Below are 18,717 nucleotides of genomic sequence, written 5' to 3'. Positions count from 1 at the left end.
CCATTGTGATATTGACTTCACCATATACCGACCTACCCATACGTACCGAGAAAAAAAAACCCTAATTTGAAACATTTAGGTGCATTGGAATAATTGACGCCTGACAACCTTACACTAATCTTTGCACTCTGTAATTAGAAGAAAACGCAGATACCTAACCTATGAGTACCTGTTACCTAAGGTACCTTAAACTTGTACATGCTTCCGAATTTGTCTCAAGGTTTGCTCGATCCTAATCTCAAGTCTAAGGTTAAGGTAACCCAAGTGATCGCGCTGTTTACCGCTTGCAAATTGGTTGAGTAATTTTATTTGTACATCTCTTTGTCTTTAGTACTGTCATGTGCCTGCCTAGTTAGCTTGGAATCGCGCCTACCTTGTGAGCGCTAGGTCGCGGGTTTGATTCCCGCCCGGAGCGAACTTTATTCTAAACAGATAAGGTTCGTTCTCAGAACGACTGGCTTTCTCCTATCCTCTCCTTCTCTCTTTAATTTCTGGACGTCCAGACCTACCTTATTACAGCTCCCTCTATCAAATCTGAACTCCTAAATTTTTTGATTTCGCCGAGAATCGAACTCAACCCTCTACATGCTTAATCGGAGTCATGATATCCTCTAAGCCTCGCATTATCCGGATTCATATAAGGCTTATTATCCTCTTGTTATAATCTATGTATTACCTACATTGCCTACCTGTTTACCTACTCCTTCTTTTCAACGGCCCGTAAACCTTGGCACTGTGACATGAACTTAACCAGAAAACAAACCTCAGGTGGAAAGCCTCAATGGTAATCTCACAGGTCAAAGAAGAGGTTACAGCGTTCTGCATAATTATCCTGCCTACATGTTTGAACAACTGGCTTTCTCCTATCCTGTCCTTCTTCTCTCTTCAATTTCGGGATAATAATACCTCAGTAGTTACAGTTCCCTCTACCAAACATCTTCAAGTAATAATAAATTCTTATATTTTTTCTCTCTATTTTCAGTTCTGTGCGCCGTGATGGTGCCCAATCTGGAGCTATTCATTTCCTTCAACGGAGCCCTTTGTCTCCCGTTCATGTCCATCGGATTTCCCGCTATTGTGGACCTGCTAACTTTCTGGGACCACCACCAGGGGGCGGGCAAAGTGTTCTTCGTCCTCAAGAATATCCTGGTTATTCTAATAGGACTGGTGGGCTTCGTGACTGGATTAAATGCATCCGTGAGCGCTATGTATATGGAGATATTCCATAAGAAGGAAGTCTGAGGAGCTCTTGACCTTTTGAGGAGCTTTTTACATTGGGAGCCTTTAGAGGAGCTTTTACCTTGGAAGCCTTTTGAGGAACTTTTTACCTTGGAAGCCTTTTTGAGGAACTTTTTACCTTGAAAGCCTTTTGAGGAGCTTTTTACCTTGAAAGCCTTTTGAGGAGCTTTCTCTTTGGAAAACTCTTGAGGAGGAGGCATTTTTTTTAGCTTTGAATGTCGAACTTGCACACTCTTGGGTCGTGAATGTGAATAGGTTATCGCTTGGAACGCGAAACTGTGATGTGAATGTTAAGAGATTTTTGTAATTTGTTTCAAATTTAAATCATGTAAGTATTTATAAATGAGAATAATAGGATAGTATGATCACTCAATCACTCATAAGTTGCAGTGGTTATCTTCCTCTCTCCTCATGAGAGAATCTCCTAGCCAAGTTTCTCCGTGATTGATTCTCTTTCCTAATCCAGCACACGGGCAAAACCTGATCAGCAACTTTTGCTTTTTTTACAACTCCTGCAAGTTGATGTAATTTTAAGTTCGAGTTCGAGTGTTGGTCACGTGTAAAAGTGCGATTTTTTGAGTGAAAATATATTTTTATATAAGTGATCTTTTCTTTGTAAAAGTGTCTGTGTTAAACCTGTGAATTTTTAATTTTTAAACCGTCTTCTTAGGGCTACTCATTGGTAATTGTTTAATAATCTAGAGGGGTGTGATTGAATAAAGTTGTTTGGAATTTATTTGAATTACCCAATACTAAAACATTATTTTGTATTACGTGTGTTCACTGTTCATTGAGTAATTTATTCATAACTTTTGGTGAGCAGGTATCTACGTATGTGTTGGCATTGGACCTTGTTTAGCACTATTGGGGCTAAAGGGACTTTTTAATCTCACTCTTTCAGTATAGGCAGAGTATTTTCTATTCCATTCTATATAACTTCGGAATCTAATATTTATTTATATTTAGATTAGGTAGATATATAAGTAGGTACTCAGTTCGATGGAATTTACGTATAGGTACCTACCTATATAGGTAACATTGTGTATCTTAGATTACGTTTTTTCGAAATTTCTCGGAAATAGTAATAAATAATATAATATTAGATCACACACTCTTTCAGTATAGGCAGAGTATTTTCTATTCCATTCTATATAACTTCGGAATCTAATATTTATTTATATTTAGATTAGGTAGATAGGTCGAGATAGAGCGATCAGTGTGTGAAATGTGAATGGATCTCGTTCTTATAATATAAGATTATAAACGATGTCTTTCATATTCCCTTTTAGATCACAACTTAATTTAGATACGATAAGGCAGCTTAAGGATGCCTTAGGGTACTCATCATCTTTTTTTATCCGGATACAGATATTGGGTATCCAAATAAAATATTTCTTTTGCCAAGATATACATATTATTGAGTAGTGGATATAGCAACTCTCTCTAGGTAGGTACCTACCTAATATAGTGTGTGTCTTTATCAGAAGGTATCCCTGAAAATCTAGAGACCTATCACACAATGTACCTATTTCTAATTTTCTAATTTACATCATCCGATTTTCTTCTTGGTCTGATTTTTCAGAATAGTATCATTTGGATTTCTGGTTGTCTGTGAACTAGGAGCATCATGCATCTATGTCATTTTCGTGGCTGGAAACTTGAAAGCTGTAAGTAAAAAAACACTGGTGTATATCCCAGCCCCAAGCCCTATATTTTCCACGTTGTGGGGTGGCTGGAGGAGCCCCGGGGGTTGGGGGCGAAATAGTGTACACGCCGCTGTAAAGAACCTTTTTCTTAGACAAAAAAAGGTCCTATCCCTAACTCGAAGAGAGAATTAGGACAGGGTCGGAGAAAGCTAGCCGTTCCTAGAACGAACCTCGTCTGTTTCAGATAAAGTTCGCTTCGGGCAGAAATCTAGACCTAGCTCTTACAAGGCAGGTGCGCTACTATTTTCCAAGCTACAAGGCTGGCTATAGATAGGGTTTTTAGAGCATGACTTATACGACTAAGATTTTGTTGTTTATGTCATTAATGTCATTATCAATGTCAATGTCAACATTAGGGAAGCCACGAGGAGCCATTGATGTCATGTCACAATGTGGTATCTTGTGTTAGAATTTATAACCTGTTTATAACACATAGAATTAGCTCACGTCTATTAATACCTACAGATAGTACATATATGTACATACATACTTAAATACCTAATGGAAAACACAGAGTTTAATCAAGTCCCTGGATCTCGAGCCATGTTGTTTGTGAGGTCGTGATAAATTTTTCCTTTAATGTCATAAAACATGAAAGTCATAAGTTGATGGTACACAATCAATTCATTCAGCCAAACCAGATCATATATCTTCCTAGTACCTACATTAAGGTGTACTATTTTAGGGTACTGATGTCTACTTCGTATCATATACGAATAGGTAGTAGAGTTGTAGGCTGAAGATCCAGGTTCAATTCTGGTGGAGTGGGAGTTTTTATCGACTCACACGGTAATTTACGGTAACACAGTATTATGTGTTGGCCGCAAAGGTAAACCAATAAGAGTAGGACTGAAATCCCCTTTAACTATTGCTTGGCTAAATAATCAATTGAAAACGTGCAACCCATTTCATTCGTTCACCACTGCCTTTCCATTAAGAGCCGCCCGGGGCGGATTTTATCCTGATGGGATAAGGTTCGTTCTCGGAACGGCTGGATTTTTCCTATTCTGTCTTCCTTCTCTCTTCGATTTCGGGACGATAAGACCCTAGCAGTTACCAGTTAACTCTTTCAAACCTCTTCCAAAAAATCATTCAGAACTCCTGTTTCCTCATTCCAACAGGTGGCGGATCAATATTACGGCGACCACGACATCCGCTTCTACATGCTCCTCATTTTCTTCCCCATCCTCCTCCTCTGTTGGATTCGCAATCTCAAGCTCCTCGCCCCCTTCTCAACCCTCGCCACTGCTATCACCATCGCCAGCTTTGGAATCACCCTGTACTACGTGTTCACGGATGTGCCGTCCATTAGTGAGCGAAACCCGGGTGGGAATCTGAAAGAGCTGCCCCTGTTCTTCGGAACGGTCATGTTCTCCATGTCCGCCATTGGAATTGTAAGTTTTGAGAGATGTGCATCAGGTAGTAGACTCGTAGAAGCTTAACCCATCCTTTAGGGCTCTTTGCCCTTACACCTAAGGCTCTGAGGGGGCTTTTTGTGTATGTCTGCCCCCTTTGGGGCTTTTTCCCCTACCCCCTAGCCCTGGGGAAACCCCGGGGGGGGGGGGGGGGTTTAAATTCCACTGAGACATAGAATACAAGTATTTTAACGCCCAGGACTACAAGCTGAGTTTAAACCTTTAAACATAGTTTAAGCTTAACTGACTCTATGAAGAAATCTGTGATTGTGGATCATCGATGCAAATGAAGATAAAATTACATGCTTCGGCCGGGATGGAGCTCGTGCTCTTCTGTTTGACCACTACACTACGTGGGCACTTACAGACCCGGGGTAGGTTCATTTGTCCAATATGGCCAAATTTCGAAAACAAAATCTTCTTTCTCAAAACTTCTAACCTACACGGCATCACATTTCAGATCATGCCGCTTGAAAACGAGATGCGCTCCCCGTCCAAGTTCACATCCAAGCTTGGCGTTCTGAACGTGGCCATGTTATCCATCGCGCTCATCTACACCGGCTTCGGCTTCTTCGGGTACCTCAAGTACGGTCCTAGTACCTCGGGTAGCGTTACCCTCAACTTGCCAGCCGGCGATCTGCTAGCGCAAAGCGTCAAAGTGATGCTTGCGCTCGCCATCTTCTGTACGTTTGCGCTACCCCAGTACATCGTCTACAATATCGTGTGGAACTGCTACCTCAAGACGCACATGGAGAAGAATTCCCTCGCCACCATGTGGATTTATGTTCTCAAGACAACGATCTGCATTATCACTTGTAAGTTATTGAATAATGAATGAGGGTTTTCTTGAGGGAAAAAATTAAATACCAATTGTGTGTTTCCTTAGGTTTAGAAGCGATAGCATATTGAATCCACTGAAGTAAGCAAAGTTTGTGGCCGAATAGAGAGTGAAACCACCGTCACTAAAAAATTTCACAGAAAAAAAACCTTTGAACATATGCTGTGACTGTGACTGAGTGCAAGCGAAAACCCAAAACTTATCTCTGATATTGTTGGCAGGCGTTCAGAAAGAACAAAATCCCATTATCCCCTAACATGATCCCCTCTCTTTCATTTCAGTCGCCTTCGCCATCATGATTCCCAACTTGGAACTTTTCATCTCCCTGATCGGATCTCTCTGCCTTCCCTTCATGGCCATTGGTCTACCGGCCCTTCTTCGATCGACGGCCGTTCAACCATGTTTGGACATACCTTTAGGGTTCCCTAAATAATAATAATAAAACTACAGTAGAACCTCGATAATTTCAACTTCCATTATTTCAACTCTCGATTATTTCAACCCCAAAATCAGTTCATAATGGGGTATTTATTAACCATTTTGTTCTTTTGTATCTAAATTTTGCCCCCCTTTTCCATTCTTTTATACGGAATTTCAATTATTTCAACTTTCGATTATTTCAACTACCCTCGGTCCCAATCAGTTGAAATAATCGAGGTTCTACTGTACAGACCTTTACCTCAGTTTTGTAATAGCTGAGTTCAAAATCAGAACTCACTTTGTTCGGTCAATCAAAACCAATCAATAACCTTCCCTTTCACTCAACAGTCTGTGTGATGTACTGTTACTTTATATGACCTACCTATGAAATCTAATTAATATGTACCTTGTGCGAAATTGTGGAAATATTAAATTTATGTCACAATTTTTGTGGTCATCATCATAGCATTGAAAATGCTGTCATCTTCCAATACATCTAAAGGTGTGTGTCTCCACACATAATCGACCGACCGTCGATAGACATCGACTGAACCGTCCATACTGCCTCGATAGCACAGATTCACCTGGTTGATCGACGGACGGTCGACTATGTTTGCACACACCTTTACAATCAACTAATCTATCGTCCTTACGAGGGAACAGAACTCAGTACAGACAAAAAAGGGAACTGAATACCTACAGGGAACAGAACTCAGGCCTCCTGCGTTCAAGGCGAATAACAGCAATAAGTACAGTAATACGGTCTATGAACAATATGAATATTGCAGGAAAAAAAGGACCACCAAAAGCCACACCCTATTTTCATCATTTTCTTCTCCTTCATCGCAGGTATAGTGAAACTTTATTCCACATGCTGAAAGCTAGTCTCGGTACGGGAATCTTGGCCATCCCTCATGCGTTCAAGAATTCTGGCTACCTTGTGGGCATTATAGGTACCATTGTGATTGGCCTGTTCAGCTGTTATTGTATCCATATGATGGTAAGTAGTTACTGTCAAACTGACTTGGCGGAGCGGAGCTCTATCGCGCTCCTTAATCAATTATACACTAGGTAGTTTAGTGAAATGTACGAGTAGAACTTTCTCAAAAAAACCGGGTCTTAAGATACACGCCGCGCCGTTCAAAAGAAGTTAGCTTGGAACAAACAGAGAATAGATTGAAGAGCTGACGTATTGTTATCGTCTCGAAACCAAAGAAAAAGGATAGGATTGGATCCTAGGAGAAAGCAGGCCGTTCCGAGAACGAACTTTATCCGTTTAGGATAAAGCTCACTCCGGGCGGGAATCGCACCTTCAACCTAGCGCAAGGCCGGCGCGCTAGCCCCCAAGCTGACGCAGTGACGCAATCCCGAGAACGAACTTTATCCGTTTAGGATAAAGCTCACTCCGGGCGGGAATCGCACCTTCAACCTAGCGCAAGGCCGGCGCGCTAGCCCTCAAGCTGACGCAGTGACGCAATCTCACCGTTTTATTTCCCATTCCAGGTAGTGGCCCAGTACGTGCTATGCAAAAAGAAGAAAATCCCTAGTCTAACATATCCGGAAATAGCGGAAACGGCCTTATCAGAAGGTCCCCCGTCTGTGAGGTGGCTTGCTCCGTACGGACGGTACGTATTCCCGGAAATCGTCTTATCAAAACTCCTTCTTATCGGGGCTTATGGACGAACCTCATTTGTGTGCCATGTAATGGCACTTGCGAAAATGTATTGTGTTGATTATTTCATGGCGATAACGCAGCACGGGGTATGCTGTTGATGCAAGTTGGTGCGAGTATTTTGAGGGTCATTTTCGGATGACTATAGTAGAGGCTGTACCTATACTGTACCTATGGGAAGGGGCAGTCTAGAGAAGGTCCTATTCCTCCTATGTACGTCCTACGTACAAATATTTGGTTGGTAATAGTTCACCATTCACCACAATTACCCATGTGTATTACCTACCTAGGTGAAATGTGAATTGATAAATTGACCTAATAGATCTTTTATAATCTACATATAACCGATGTCTTTCATATTCCCTTTACTCTGTATCTAATTCCATTTGTAGGTTTTTTTTTTTCTAATTTTCTAATTTACATCATCCGATTTTCTTCTTGGTCTGATTTTTCAGAATAGTATCATTTGGATTTCTGGTTGTCTGTGAACTGGGAGCATCATGTATCTATGTCATTTTCGTGGCTGGAAACTTGAAAGCTGTAAGTAAAAAACCACTGGTGTATATCCCAGCCCCATGCCCTACATTTTCCACGTTGTGGGGTGGCCGGAGGAGCCCCGGGGGTTGGGGGCGAAATAGTGTACACGCCACTGTAAAGAACCATTTTCTTAGACAAAAAAAGGTCTTATCCCTAACTCGAAGAGAGAATTAGGACAGGGTCGGAGAAAGCCAGCCGTTCCGAGAACGAACCTCGTCTGTTTCGGATAAAGTTCGCTCCGGGCAGAAATCTAGACCTAGCTACTCTTACAAGGCAGGTGCGCTACTATTTTCCAAGCTACAAGGCTGGCTATAGATAGGGTTTTTAGAGCATGACTTACACGACTAAGATTTTGTTGTTTTGGCCATTTCTCTACCGGCCCTGACCGATCTCATTACATTCTGGTCCTCACATCACGGCCTGTCCAAGGCCCTGTTCATCACAAAACACGTGGTCATATTTCTCATCGCAGTGGTTGGTTGTTATACCGGCGTGCAAGCCTCGGTGCGCGAGATTCTCATTGAAGTTTTCAAAGTGCAAATGTAAAGTGACGGAGGGAAAGTGACTTTTCAGTCTTACGTCAAAAGTGTCTGGGTCTGGGAATGAAATCTGGGAACCTGTTCCTGAGGCCAGCCTAGTTCGCTTGGTAGCTAGCGCACAGGTCCTGGGTACCTACATCAAGCCTGTAGAAATATTCACAGATGTCAGCATCATACTACCGCGTCCACTTGAGATAACCAGCAAAAATGCACTGATAAAACATGAGTAATGGAAATAGTACCTATACATATCATAAAGTAGTGATCGTTCATATTAAAATAAACACTCGTACGTACAGTGTGTGTACTTATAAATCATTTGTTTTGAACTCTGTTTTCTGTTTTCGTGGTGTAATTTGAGAAAGTTTTCAACAGATACCTACCTAATTAAAATAACAAAATCATTGTAAACAAAATCGTCGAATAATCGTACCTGTCTAACCTACCTGTGGTTGTTATACCGGCGTGCAAGCCTCGGTGCGCGAGATTCTCATTGAAGTTTTCAAAGTGCAAATGTAAAGTGACGGAGGGAAAGTGGCTTTTCAGTCTTACGTCAAAAGTGTCTGGGTCTGGGAACCTGTTCCTGAGGCCAGCCTAGTTCGCTTCGTAGCTAGCGCGTCTACCTTGTAATTGCCAGGTCGCTGGCTCGAATTTCATTGGGGGTGAACTTTATCCTAAAGAAATAAGGTTCGTTTTCGGAATGGCTGACTTTCTCCTATCCTGGCCAGCCTAGTTAGCTTGGAAGGTAGCATAACTGCCTTATAAGCGTTAGGTCGTGGGATTGATTCCCGCCCGGAGCGAAATTTATCCTAATCAGATGAAGTTCGCTCGCGGAAAGGCTGGCTTTCTGCTACCCTGCCCTTCTTCTCTCTTCGATTTCGAGAAGATAACACTTTCCGTTGTCACAGTTCGCTCTATCAAATTTCTTCCAAAGGAAAGGTGAGGTAACTGTTCTCTGAAGGGAGAAGTTCAGTGAACCTTGTTTCCAACTTCACTATTGGCCTAATGGGGCCAATTAGAACAATTAGTTTAATGGTGTACCTATTTTCTACCTACCTAAATTGATGTTGAAAATATATCTACCTATATCCTGTCCATTTTCAGTGCACTTAGCCTCGTGAGTGAAAATTAGAGACTGATTTTCGATGTCGGGTCGGTGTGGAATATTAATTTATTGATATATATACTAATGTCTTTATTTCGTAGCAATGAAACAACTGCTTCATTAGAATCCAGGTATTGTCTAAGTTAACCTTTAATAATAAAATATGTCTTTCATTAAATAACCCCATTAGATATGTTTTCACATTTTCACTTCTTTTATCTTTTTCATGAACGGCGAACCACTCGAAATCCCGATGTGCGATTCCGGGCCAAGCCTCTGTCAATAATCCCCTCATGAAACCTTTCCCAGTTAGAACCTTGTCCTACCCCCTATTAGAAGAATAGTGACCTATTAGGTATGAAATTGTTATTAATTTTAGTTAATTTCTTCAATTAAGTCGTAGTTAATTAGTTTTGTGTCTAGGAGACTCGACATAATGTATGTGTTGTATTTCCCCGTGTTAAGTGTAGGTCTGCGCCGTACACAGTGTACATAGACATACCATCAAATACCTTTTTCGTTATACCTACTAAGTAGGTAAACTGTCGGTGATTTTTTTTCGAATTCAAACATTTTATATTTCAAGTTTCAAGTCATGGGAACAGTGAATGCGCCTCGGAAGATGGTTTTAAGATTTGGTTGCTTCAAACAAACAAATAACTCAAATAAAAAATGTTAAAAGAATATCCATTATCCATTTGAACTGAACAAAAACAAATTGTTATTGTTTTATAACGAACAGTAGGTAGAACAAATTGTTGTTCTTGTTTTAAAAGGAACAGTACCTAATTTTTTTACCTAATCTTACAACTAATGTTGTGTAAATAAAGAAATTTAAAAGAAACAGTAGCAAAAATGCTCTGACTACTTATAAAGACCATTTCTGACTTTTTCGTCCAACCTTTGGTAAAAATTTCACCATGATGGGTGAGGGTGGGGATGAAGCAATAGCACCATCCGGAGATATTTCCCTACTGCAAAGTCCTGGCAAATCGTGTGATCCAGACAGTGCATCAATAGTTCTCCCTGAGGATTCCTGTGTGCCTTATGAACCATACGAGCATAGAAATGTAACACATCCTTTGACGTAAGTTGGTTTACCCTAGAAAACCAGAGGTTCCCATGTTCCCAAAACTTCTATTTAAATCTGTTTGATAGAGGTTTAACACCGCTACGTTTTATCAGTGGGACTCAGAAGAACTACCTATGTGACATTTGTAATTTATCTAAGGCGGAGGATTTATACCAATTCCTGTCCGAATGTCCACAATATCGCTCAGTACGATTTCATTTTCTAACAGCTACTCTGGAAAAGTAAGGAAATAATATTTCGTCCTTGTTACAGACTGGAGATGAACGAGAAATTCGTCTTCTCTTCTATTATGTTCAAAACGCACTCAAACTAAGAGCTTTTTTTAAGAAATGAGTGATCTAGGTACTCTTCGGATAAAGAACAAAATTTATTAGATAATAATTAATAGGTGAAATAAGCAATCATGTAGCTTTTATTTAATGTATTTAGTTTTTTAACAGTGGAGCAGGTACATACATAATATTGAGGGGGTTAAAGTCCCTGTATAACTGCTAATATCTCTAATGACAGAAGATAATTATGGAAGTTCATACATCCTTTGTTGGTGAAATAAGCAATCATGTAGCTTTTATTTAATGTATTTAGTTTTTTAACAGTGGAGCAGGTACATACATAATATTGAGGGGGTTAACGCCCCTGTATAACTGCTAATATCTCTAATGACGGAAGATAATTATGGAAGTTCATACATCCTTTGTTTGATGACTGATGAGCAGATATTGGGATGCCCTGTCTCACATGATAAAAGGGGCCCTAGGCACAGGAATTTTGACAATGCCCCACGCGTTCAAAGATTCTGGATATCTTCTTGGATTCCTAGGAACAGTGGCCATTGGAGCGTTCACTACATCTTGTATACAGATATTGGTAAGTACGTAAAATGTTCTCAAAGCCTAGTCTTCTTAGAAGGTAGTGCATCTGTATTGTACGCGCTAGGTCGCGGGTTCAATTCCCACCCGCGGTGGATTTTATCCTGAAGGGATAAAGTTCGTAGGTACTCGGAACGGCTGGCTTTCTCCTATCCTGTCTTCCTTCTTTCTTCGGTTTCGGGACGATAAGATCTAAGCTGTTTCAGTTCCCTCTAATCAAACCTTTTAAAAAAGGTAATTTTTAAATTTCATTTTTTGGTTTTGCCAGGTTCGAGCCCAGTACGAGTTGTGTCGGAGGAAAAGGATCCCCAGTTTGACGTATCCTGAAATTTTAGGGGCAGCTTTGAGCGAGGGGCCCGCAAGATTTCGATGGCTAGCACCTTACGGACGGTAATATTTTGGTTCTCAAAGTTCACCTTTTTTGGGGGGTAGGGATGAGCATAATATTTATGTAGGTACCTACTATGTAGAAGTAGACTTCACAGTTTGATGGTACCTACTATATAGTGCATACTATGTAGAAGTGAAGTCGACTTCTTGACCTAGCAAAGGTACCTCTTTACCTCTAGTTAGGTACTTCTTTAACAAATCGATCTTGTTTTCAGGGGTCTATCGTTCACGGCAATGATTGTCGACGAAATAGGGGCCCTGTGTGTTTATTTGCTCTTCATTGCGAGCAACTTAAGTCAGGTGAGTTGCCAAACAACATGATGCAATGTTAAAGAATTTTGGATCCGGAGGTTAGTGGTTATAGAGTCCAAGGTCTTATCGTCCCGAAATCGAAGAGAGAAGGAAAACAGGATAGGAGAAAGCCAGCCGTTCCGAGAACGAACATTATCCCATCAGGATAAAATCCGCCCCGGGCGGAAATCGAACCCGCTGCCCAGCGCTTACAAGGTAGACACTCTACCAACCAAGCTAACCAGGCTGGCATTTTTTTTTCCTCTCCCATGATAGGTCTGTGTTCGGTTCTGGGGCGTGACGCCCGAAATCGAAGAGAGAAGGAAAACAGGATAGGAGAAAGCCAGCCGTTCCGAGAACGAACATTGTCCCATCAGGATAAAATCCGCCCTGGGCGGGAATCGAACCCGCGGCCCAGCGCTTACAAGGTAGACACTCTACCAACCAAGCTAACCAGGCTGGCATTTTTTTTCCTCTCCCATGAAAGGTCTGTGTTCGGTTCTGGGGCGTGACAGATCTTCGTCTCTACATGCTTGTGCTCTTTCCCCCTCTCCTACTCATCAGTTGGGTGCCCAATCTCAAATACATCGTCCCCTTCTCTTCAAGTGCCACTGGCGTTATGTTCGTCTCCCTGGCTATCACCATGTATTACATTTTGGGTGACTTTCCATCGTTCAGTGACCGTACACCTGTGGGCCACCTGAGCGATCTGCCGCTCTTTGTGGGGGTCACACTGTTTTCCCTGTCTTCAATCGGTGTGGTGAGTTTTTACTTTCTATCTATGTCACAAAAGACATAACCAGGTCGCAGTGAAAAAGGGCGTTCATTAAAGCCGATGGCCCTCCTTATACCAATACCAAAATATATTTAGGTAGGTACCTATTCAGGTAAAACGCACACTCGGATACCAAAGATGATTAAAAATAACAGACGCTCCTAGCTAGATATTTTTAGATATAATGAAGGGAAAAGATGAGTTCGGTCCCAAACCCAAAAAAAGGTATGAGTTGGGTCATGCGGGTGAGTTCGGTCCGGAGGCAAAAAACAAGGTATTAGTTGGGTCCCACGTAGGTACCTGACTGGTTTTTTTTCCCTATTCTCAGATGACAGTTATTATTTAGTACATTCGAATTTATAGTTAGTGAGAAATTAAAAACTTTGTTCATTTTAGATTCGTATAAATTTAATTTTCATAAACTTTTAAAAGATGGTGTCGAAAGATGGGTGTGTGTGAATAAAAAGTGTAAATGTGCGTTGAAATTAACCCCTGATAGGAAGTGTCTTCTAGAAAAGATGAATGACCATAATCACGAGATTCACGAGAACGTTGATGAGAAAGTCCTCGTCAAAAGCTCAGTAATTCATTGAAGAGAAAAGCTATGACTGACACCTACGTAGTACTTATCAGAGAATTCACAAATCTCCATCTGTTTTCTTTTTCTTACCTGAAAATCGCAGGGACCGAACTCATACATGACCTTTTTTCCTCGGGACCGAATTCGTACATACCCGCAAAGGATAACCCAAATCATGGGACCGAACTCATACCCAGCCATAATGAACTATAAATTTAATAAATACCTACACACATAGGTATGTATTTATAGTTTACCTACGAACTGTAGGTACTAACGACATATTTCATTCAAAAGAAGTAGTTACTTCAGTATACCACCATCTGTTTTCTTTTTCTTACCTGAAAATCGCAGGGACCGAACTCATACATGACCTTTTTTCCTCGGGACCGAATTCGTACATACCCACAAAGGATAACCCAAATCATGGGACCGAACTCATACCCAGCCATAATGAGCTATAAATTTAATAAATACCTACACACATAGGTACGTATTTATATAGTTTACCTACGAACTGTAGGTACTAACGAAATATTTCATTCAAAAGAGGTAGTTACTTCAGTATACCTACTAGATCTGTGTAATGGAAGAGGGAAGACTGATCTAAATAAACAGAAGTGTATTGATTTTCATTACGTTAAGGCTGGAGTCAGCAGAAAGTACCAAGATATGCATACTGTGCACAGGTCCTGGGTACCTACATCAAGCCTGTAGAAATATTCACAGATGTCAGCATCATACTACCGCGTCCACTTGAGATAACCAGCAAATGCACTGATAAAGCATGAGTAATGGAAATAGTACCTATACATATCAATATCATAAAGTAGTGATCGCTCATATTAAAATAAACACTCGTACGTACAGTGTGTGTACTTATAAATCATTTGTTTTGAACTCTGTTTTTGTGGTGTAATTTGAGAAAGTTTTCAACCGTTTTAATCGTACCTGTCTAACCTACCTAGTCATAGCTTTTCTCTTCAATGAATTACTGAGCTTTTGACGAGGACTTTCTCATCAACGTTCTCGTGAATCTCGTGATTATGGTCATTCATCTTTTCTAGAAGACACTTCCTATCAGGGGTTAATTTCAACGCACATTTACACTTTTTATCCACACACACCCATCTTTCGACACCATCTTTTAAAAGTTTATGAAAATTAAAGTTATACGAATCTAAATTCTAAAATGAACAAAGTTTTTAATTTCTCACTAACTATAAATTCGAATGTACTAAATAATAACTGTCATCTGAGAATAGGGAAAAAAAACCAGTCAGGTACCTACGTGGGACCCAACTAATACCTTGTTTTTTGCCTCCGGACCGAACTCACCCGCATGACCCAACTCATACCTTTTTTTGGGTTTGGGACCGTTTCACCTTTTCCCTTCATTTCTAAAAATATCTACCTACGAGCGTCTGTTATTTTTAAACATATTTGGTATCCGAGTGTGCGTTTTACCTGAATAGGTACCTACCTAGATATATTTTGGTATTGGTATAAGTAGGGCCATCGGCTTTAATGAACGCCCTTCTTCACTGCGACCTGGTTATGTCTTTTGTGACATAGATAGAAAGTAAAAACTCACCACACCGATTGAAGACAGGGAAAACAGTGTGACGCCCACAAAGAGCGGCAGATCGCTCAGGTGGCCCACAGGTGTACGGTCACTGAGCGATGGAAAGTCGTCCAGAATGTAATACATGGTGATAGCCAGGGAGACGAACATAACGCCAGTGGCACTTGAAGAGAAGGGGACGATGTATTTGAGATTGGGCACCCAACTGATGAGTAGGAGAGGGGGAAAGAGCACAAGCATGTAGAGACGAAGATCTGTCACGCCCCAGAACCGAACACAGACCTTTCATGGGAGAGGAAAAAAAATGCCAGCCTGGTTAGCTTGGTTGGTAGAGTGTCTACCTTGTAAGCGCTGGGCCGCGGGTTCGATTCCCGCCCAGGGCGGATTTTATCCTGATGGGACAATGTTCGTTCTCGGAACGGCTGGCTTTCTCCTATCCTGTTTTCCTTCTCTCTTCGATTTCGGGACGATAAGACCTTGGACTCTATAAACACCAACCTCCGGGTCCAAAATTCTTTAACATTGCATCATGTTGTTTGGCAACTCACCTGACTTAAGTTGCTCGCAATGAACAGCAAATAAACACACAGGGCCCCTATTTCGTCGACAATCATTGCCGTGAACGATAGACCCCTGAAAAACAAGATCGATTTGTTAAAGAAGTAACTAACTAGAGGTAAAGAGGTACCTTTGCTAGGTCAAGAAGTCGAATGATAGGGTCATGTTTAGAGCAGTAGAGGTGGTAGGTAATGCACTATATAGTACCATCAAACTGTGAAGTCTACTTCTACATAAATATTATGCTCATCCCTACCCCCCCAAAAAAGGTGAACTTTGAGAACCAAAATATTACCGTCCGTAAGGTGCTAGCCATCGAAATCTTGCGGGCCCCTCGCTCAAAGCTGCCCCTAAAATTTCAGGATACGTCAAACTGGGGATCCTTTTCCTCCGACACAACTCGTACTGGGCTCGAACCTGGCAAAACCAAAAAATGAAATTTAAAAATTACCTTTTTTAAAAGGTTTGATTAGAGGGAACTGAAACAGCTTAGATCTTATCGTCCCGAAACCGAAGAAAGAAGGAAGACAGGATAGGAGAAAGCCAGCCGTTCCGAGTACCTACGAACTTTATCCCTTCAGGATAAAATCCACCGCGGGTGGGAATTGAACCCGCGACCTAGCGCGTACAATACAGATGCACTACCTTCTAAGAAGACTAGGCTTTGAGAACATTTTACGTACTTACCAATATCTGTATACAAGATGTAGTGAACGCTCCAATGGCCACTGTTCCTAGGAATCCAAGAAGATATCCAGAATCTTTGAACGCGTGGGGCATTGTCAAAATTCCTGTGCCTAGGGCCCCTTTTATCATGTGAGACAGGGCATCCCAATATCTGCTCATCAGTCATCAAACAAAGGATGTATGAACTTCCATAATTATCTTCCGTCATTAGAGATATTAGCAGTTATACAGGGGCGTTAACCCCCTCAATATTATGTATGTACCTGCTCCACTGTTAAAAAACTAAATACATTAAATAAAAGCTACATGATTGCTTATTTCACCTATTATTATCTAACAAATTTCGTTCTTCATCCAAAGAGTAGGTACCTAGTTCACTCATTTCTTAAAAAAGCTCTTAGTTTGAGTGCGTTTTGAACATAATAGAAGAGAAGACGAATTTCTCGTTCATCTCCAGTCTGTAACAAGGACGAAATATTATTTCCGTACTTTTCCAGAATAGCTGCTAGGAAATGAAATCGTACTGAGCGATATTGTGGACATTCGGACAGGAAATGGTATAAATCCTCCGCCTTAGATAAATTACAAATATCACATATAGTTCTTCTGAGTCCCACTGATAAAACGTAGCGATGTTAAACCTCTATCAAACAGATTTGAATAGAAGTTTTGGGAACATGGGAACCTCTGGTTTTCTAGGGTAAACAAACCATGGTTGGCTAGTGTAAGAAATATTTTCAACTTACGTCAAAGGATGTGATACATTTCTATGCTCGTATGGTTCATAAGGCACACAGGAATCCTCAGGGAGAACTATTGATGCACTGTCTGGATCACACGATTTACCAGGACTTTGCAGTAGGGAAATACCTCCGGATGGTGCTATTGCTTCATCCCCATCCTCACCCATCATGGTGAAATTTTTACCAAAGGTTGGAGGAAAAAGTCAGAAATGGTTTTTATAAGTAGTCAGAGCATTTTTGCTACTGTTTCTTTTAAATTTATTTACACAACATTAGTTGTAAGATTAGGTACAAAAATTAGGTACTGTTCCTTTTAAAACAAGAACAACAACAATTTGTTCTACCTACTGTTCCTTATAAAACAAGAACAATTTGTTTTTGTTCAGTTCAAATGGATATTCTTAACATTTTTTATTTGAGTTATTTGTTTGTTTGAAGCAACCAAATCTTAAAATCGAGGCGCATTTACTGTTCCCATGACTTGAAACTTGAAATATAAAATGTTTGAATTCGAAAAAAAATCACCGACAGTTTACCTAATACTTAGTACCTTAATAGGTATAACGAAAAAGGTATTTGATGGTATGTCTATGTACACTGTGCACGGCGCAGACCTACACTTAACACGGGGAAATACAACACATACATTATGTCGAGTCTCCTAGACACAAAACTAATTAACTACGACTTCATTGAAGAAATTAACTAAAATTAATAACAATTTCATACCTAATAGGTCACTATTCTTCCAATAGAGGGTAGGACAAGGTTCTAACTGGGAAAGGTTTCATGAGGGGATTATACCTAGGGCATATTTGAGTTTCGTTTATGTTTTTAGTTTGATAACTACAAGTTCGGCCATGCCTTTTCCACAAGATTGGCCATGCCTCGGGATGAACCACAAGATTGGCCATGCCTCGGGATGAACTAGCGGGATTCCGGAGCGAAGCGACGGAATTCAGCTAGTACATACATAATTATGTAGATTATAAAAGATATATCAGGTCAATTTATCAATTCACCTAGGTAGGTAATACACATGGGTAATTGTGGTGAATGGTGAACTATTACCAACCAAATATTTGTACGTAGGACGTACATAGGAGCGATAGGGCCTTCTCTAGACTGGCCCTTCCCATAGGTACAGTATAGGTACAGCCTCTACTATAGTCATCCGAAAATGACCCTCAAAATACTCGCACCAACTTGCATCAACAGCATACCCCGTGCTGCGTTATCGCCATGAAATAATCAACACAATACATTTTCGCAAGTGCCATTACATGGCACACAAATGAGGTTCGTCCATAAGCCCCGATAAGAAGGAGTTTTGATAAGACGATTTCCGGGAATACGTACCGTCCGTACGGAGCAAGCCACCTCACAGACGGGGGACCTTCTGATAAGGCCGTTTCCGCTATTTCCGGATATGTTAGACTAGGGATTTTCTTCTTTTTGCATAGCACGTACTGGGCCACTACCTGGAATGGGAAATAAAACGGTGAGATTGCGTCACTGCGTCAGCTTGAGGGCTAGCGCGCCGGCCTTGCGCTAGGTTGAAGGTGCGATTCCCGCCCGGAGTGAGCTTTATCCTAAACGGATAAAGTTCGTTCTCGGAACGGCCTGCTTTCTCCTAGGATCCAATCCTATCCTTTTTCTTTGGTTTCGAGACGAT

At 40.9% G+C, this 18,717-nt stretch overlaps 4 protein-coding genes across 4 annotated transcripts in view; 3 read left to right on the top strand and 1 right to left on the bottom strand.

Moving 5' to 3' along the window:
• Positions 1 to 8,485, top strand: part of LOC103514045 (proton-coupled amino acid transporter-like protein CG1139) — a 16,489-nt gene extending 8,004 nt beyond the window's left edge. The window contains exons 8-13 of the mRNA XM_026827101.1: positions 983 to 1,197; positions 2,817 to 2,906; positions 4,067 to 4,339; positions 4,821 to 5,175; positions 5,480 to 5,561; positions 8,199 to 8,485. Coding sequence (XP_026682902.1) covers positions 983 to 1,197; positions 2,817 to 2,906; positions 4,067 to 4,339; positions 4,821 to 5,175; positions 5,480 to 5,561; positions 8,199 to 8,373 — 1,190 coding nt within the window. The 3' untranslated portion in view covers positions 8,374 to 8,485. The remainder of the gene's footprint in view (positions 1 to 982; positions 1,198 to 2,816; positions 2,907 to 4,066; positions 4,340 to 4,820; positions 5,176 to 5,479; positions 5,562 to 8,198) is intronic.
• LOC113469425 (proton-coupled amino acid transporter-like protein CG1139) lies at positions 6,450 to 8,016 on the top strand. Its single transcript, XM_026827093.1, has 3 exons — positions 6,450 to 6,618; positions 7,122 to 7,243; positions 7,746 to 8,016. Exons 1-3 carry the CDS (start codon positions 6,490 to 6,492, stop codon positions 7,999 to 8,001), a joined length of 507 nt encoding a protein of 168 aa, XP_026682894.1. The 5' UTR covers positions 6,450 to 6,489; the 3' UTR covers positions 8,002 to 8,016.
• A 682-nt stretch (positions 8,486 to 9,167) lies between the features above and the next one.
• The window catches only part of LOC103514044 (proton-coupled amino acid transporter-like protein CG1139), a 13,843-nt gene continuing 4,293 nt past the window's right edge, over positions 9,168 to 18,717 (top strand). The window contains exons 1-5 of the mRNA XM_026827090.1: positions 9,168 to 10,558; positions 11,281 to 11,431; positions 11,702 to 11,823; positions 12,039 to 12,123; positions 12,602 to 12,874. Coding sequence (XP_026682891.1) covers positions 10,392 to 10,558; positions 11,281 to 11,431; positions 11,702 to 11,823; positions 12,039 to 12,123; positions 12,602 to 12,874 — 798 coding nt within the window. The 5' untranslated portion in view covers positions 9,168 to 10,391. The remainder of the gene's footprint in view (positions 10,559 to 11,280; positions 11,432 to 11,701; positions 11,824 to 12,038; positions 12,124 to 12,601; positions 12,875 to 18,717) is intronic.
• On the bottom strand, positions 14,447 to 17,847 carry LOC108252976 (proton-coupled amino acid transporter-like protein CG1139). Its single transcript, XM_026827091.1, has 5 exons — positions 17,046 to 17,847; positions 16,300 to 16,450; positions 15,908 to 16,029; positions 15,603 to 15,687; positions 14,447 to 15,336 (listed from the first exon to the last, which is right to left on the bottom strand). The coding sequence occupies exons 1-5, from the start codon at positions 17,210 to 17,212 to the stop codon at positions 15,025 to 15,027; spliced, it is 837 nt and encodes a 278-aa protein (XP_026682892.1). The 5' UTR covers positions 17,213 to 17,847; the 3' UTR covers positions 14,447 to 15,024.

Source organism: Diaphorina citri, unplaced genomic scaffold (genome assembly GCF_000475195.1).
Source record: "Diaphorina citri unplaced genomic scaffold, Diaci psyllid genome assembly version 1.1 scaffold1072, whole genome shotgun sequence".
Classification (NCBI taxonomy): Eukaryota; Metazoa; Arthropoda; class Insecta; order Hemiptera; family Psyllidae; genus Diaphorina; species Diaphorina citri.
The sequence above is the reverse complement of the archived record's forward strand: the minus strand, read 5'-3'. Positions and strand labels throughout refer to the sequence as shown.

Bases quoted from the DNA above. Each gene is read 5' to 3' on its own strand.
- LOC108252976 (XM_026827091.1), bottom strand. From the start codon at position 17,212: ATGATGGGTGAGGATGGGGATGAAGCAATAGCACCATCCGGAGGTATT. The intron at 16,451-17,045 runs GTAAGTTGAAAA...ACTGATGAGCAG, and splicing joins AATGTATCACATCCTTTGAC to ATATTGGGATGCCCTGTCTC. The intron at 16,030-16,299 runs GTAAGTACGTAA...TGGTTTTGCCAG, and splicing joins CATCTTGTATACAGATATTG to GTTCGAGCCCAGTACGAGTT.
- LOC113469425 (XM_026827093.1), top strand. From the start codon at position 6,490: ATGCTGAAAGCTAGTCTCGGTACGGGAATCTTGGCCATCCCTCATGCG. The intron at 6,619-7,121 runs GTAAGTAGTTAC...TTCCCATTCCAG, and splicing joins GTTATTGTATCCATATGATG to GTAGTGGCCCAGTACGTGCT. The intron at 7,244-7,745 runs GTACGTATTCCC...CTGATTTTTCAG, and splicing joins TGGCTTGCTCCGTACGGACG to AATAGTATCATTTGGATTTC.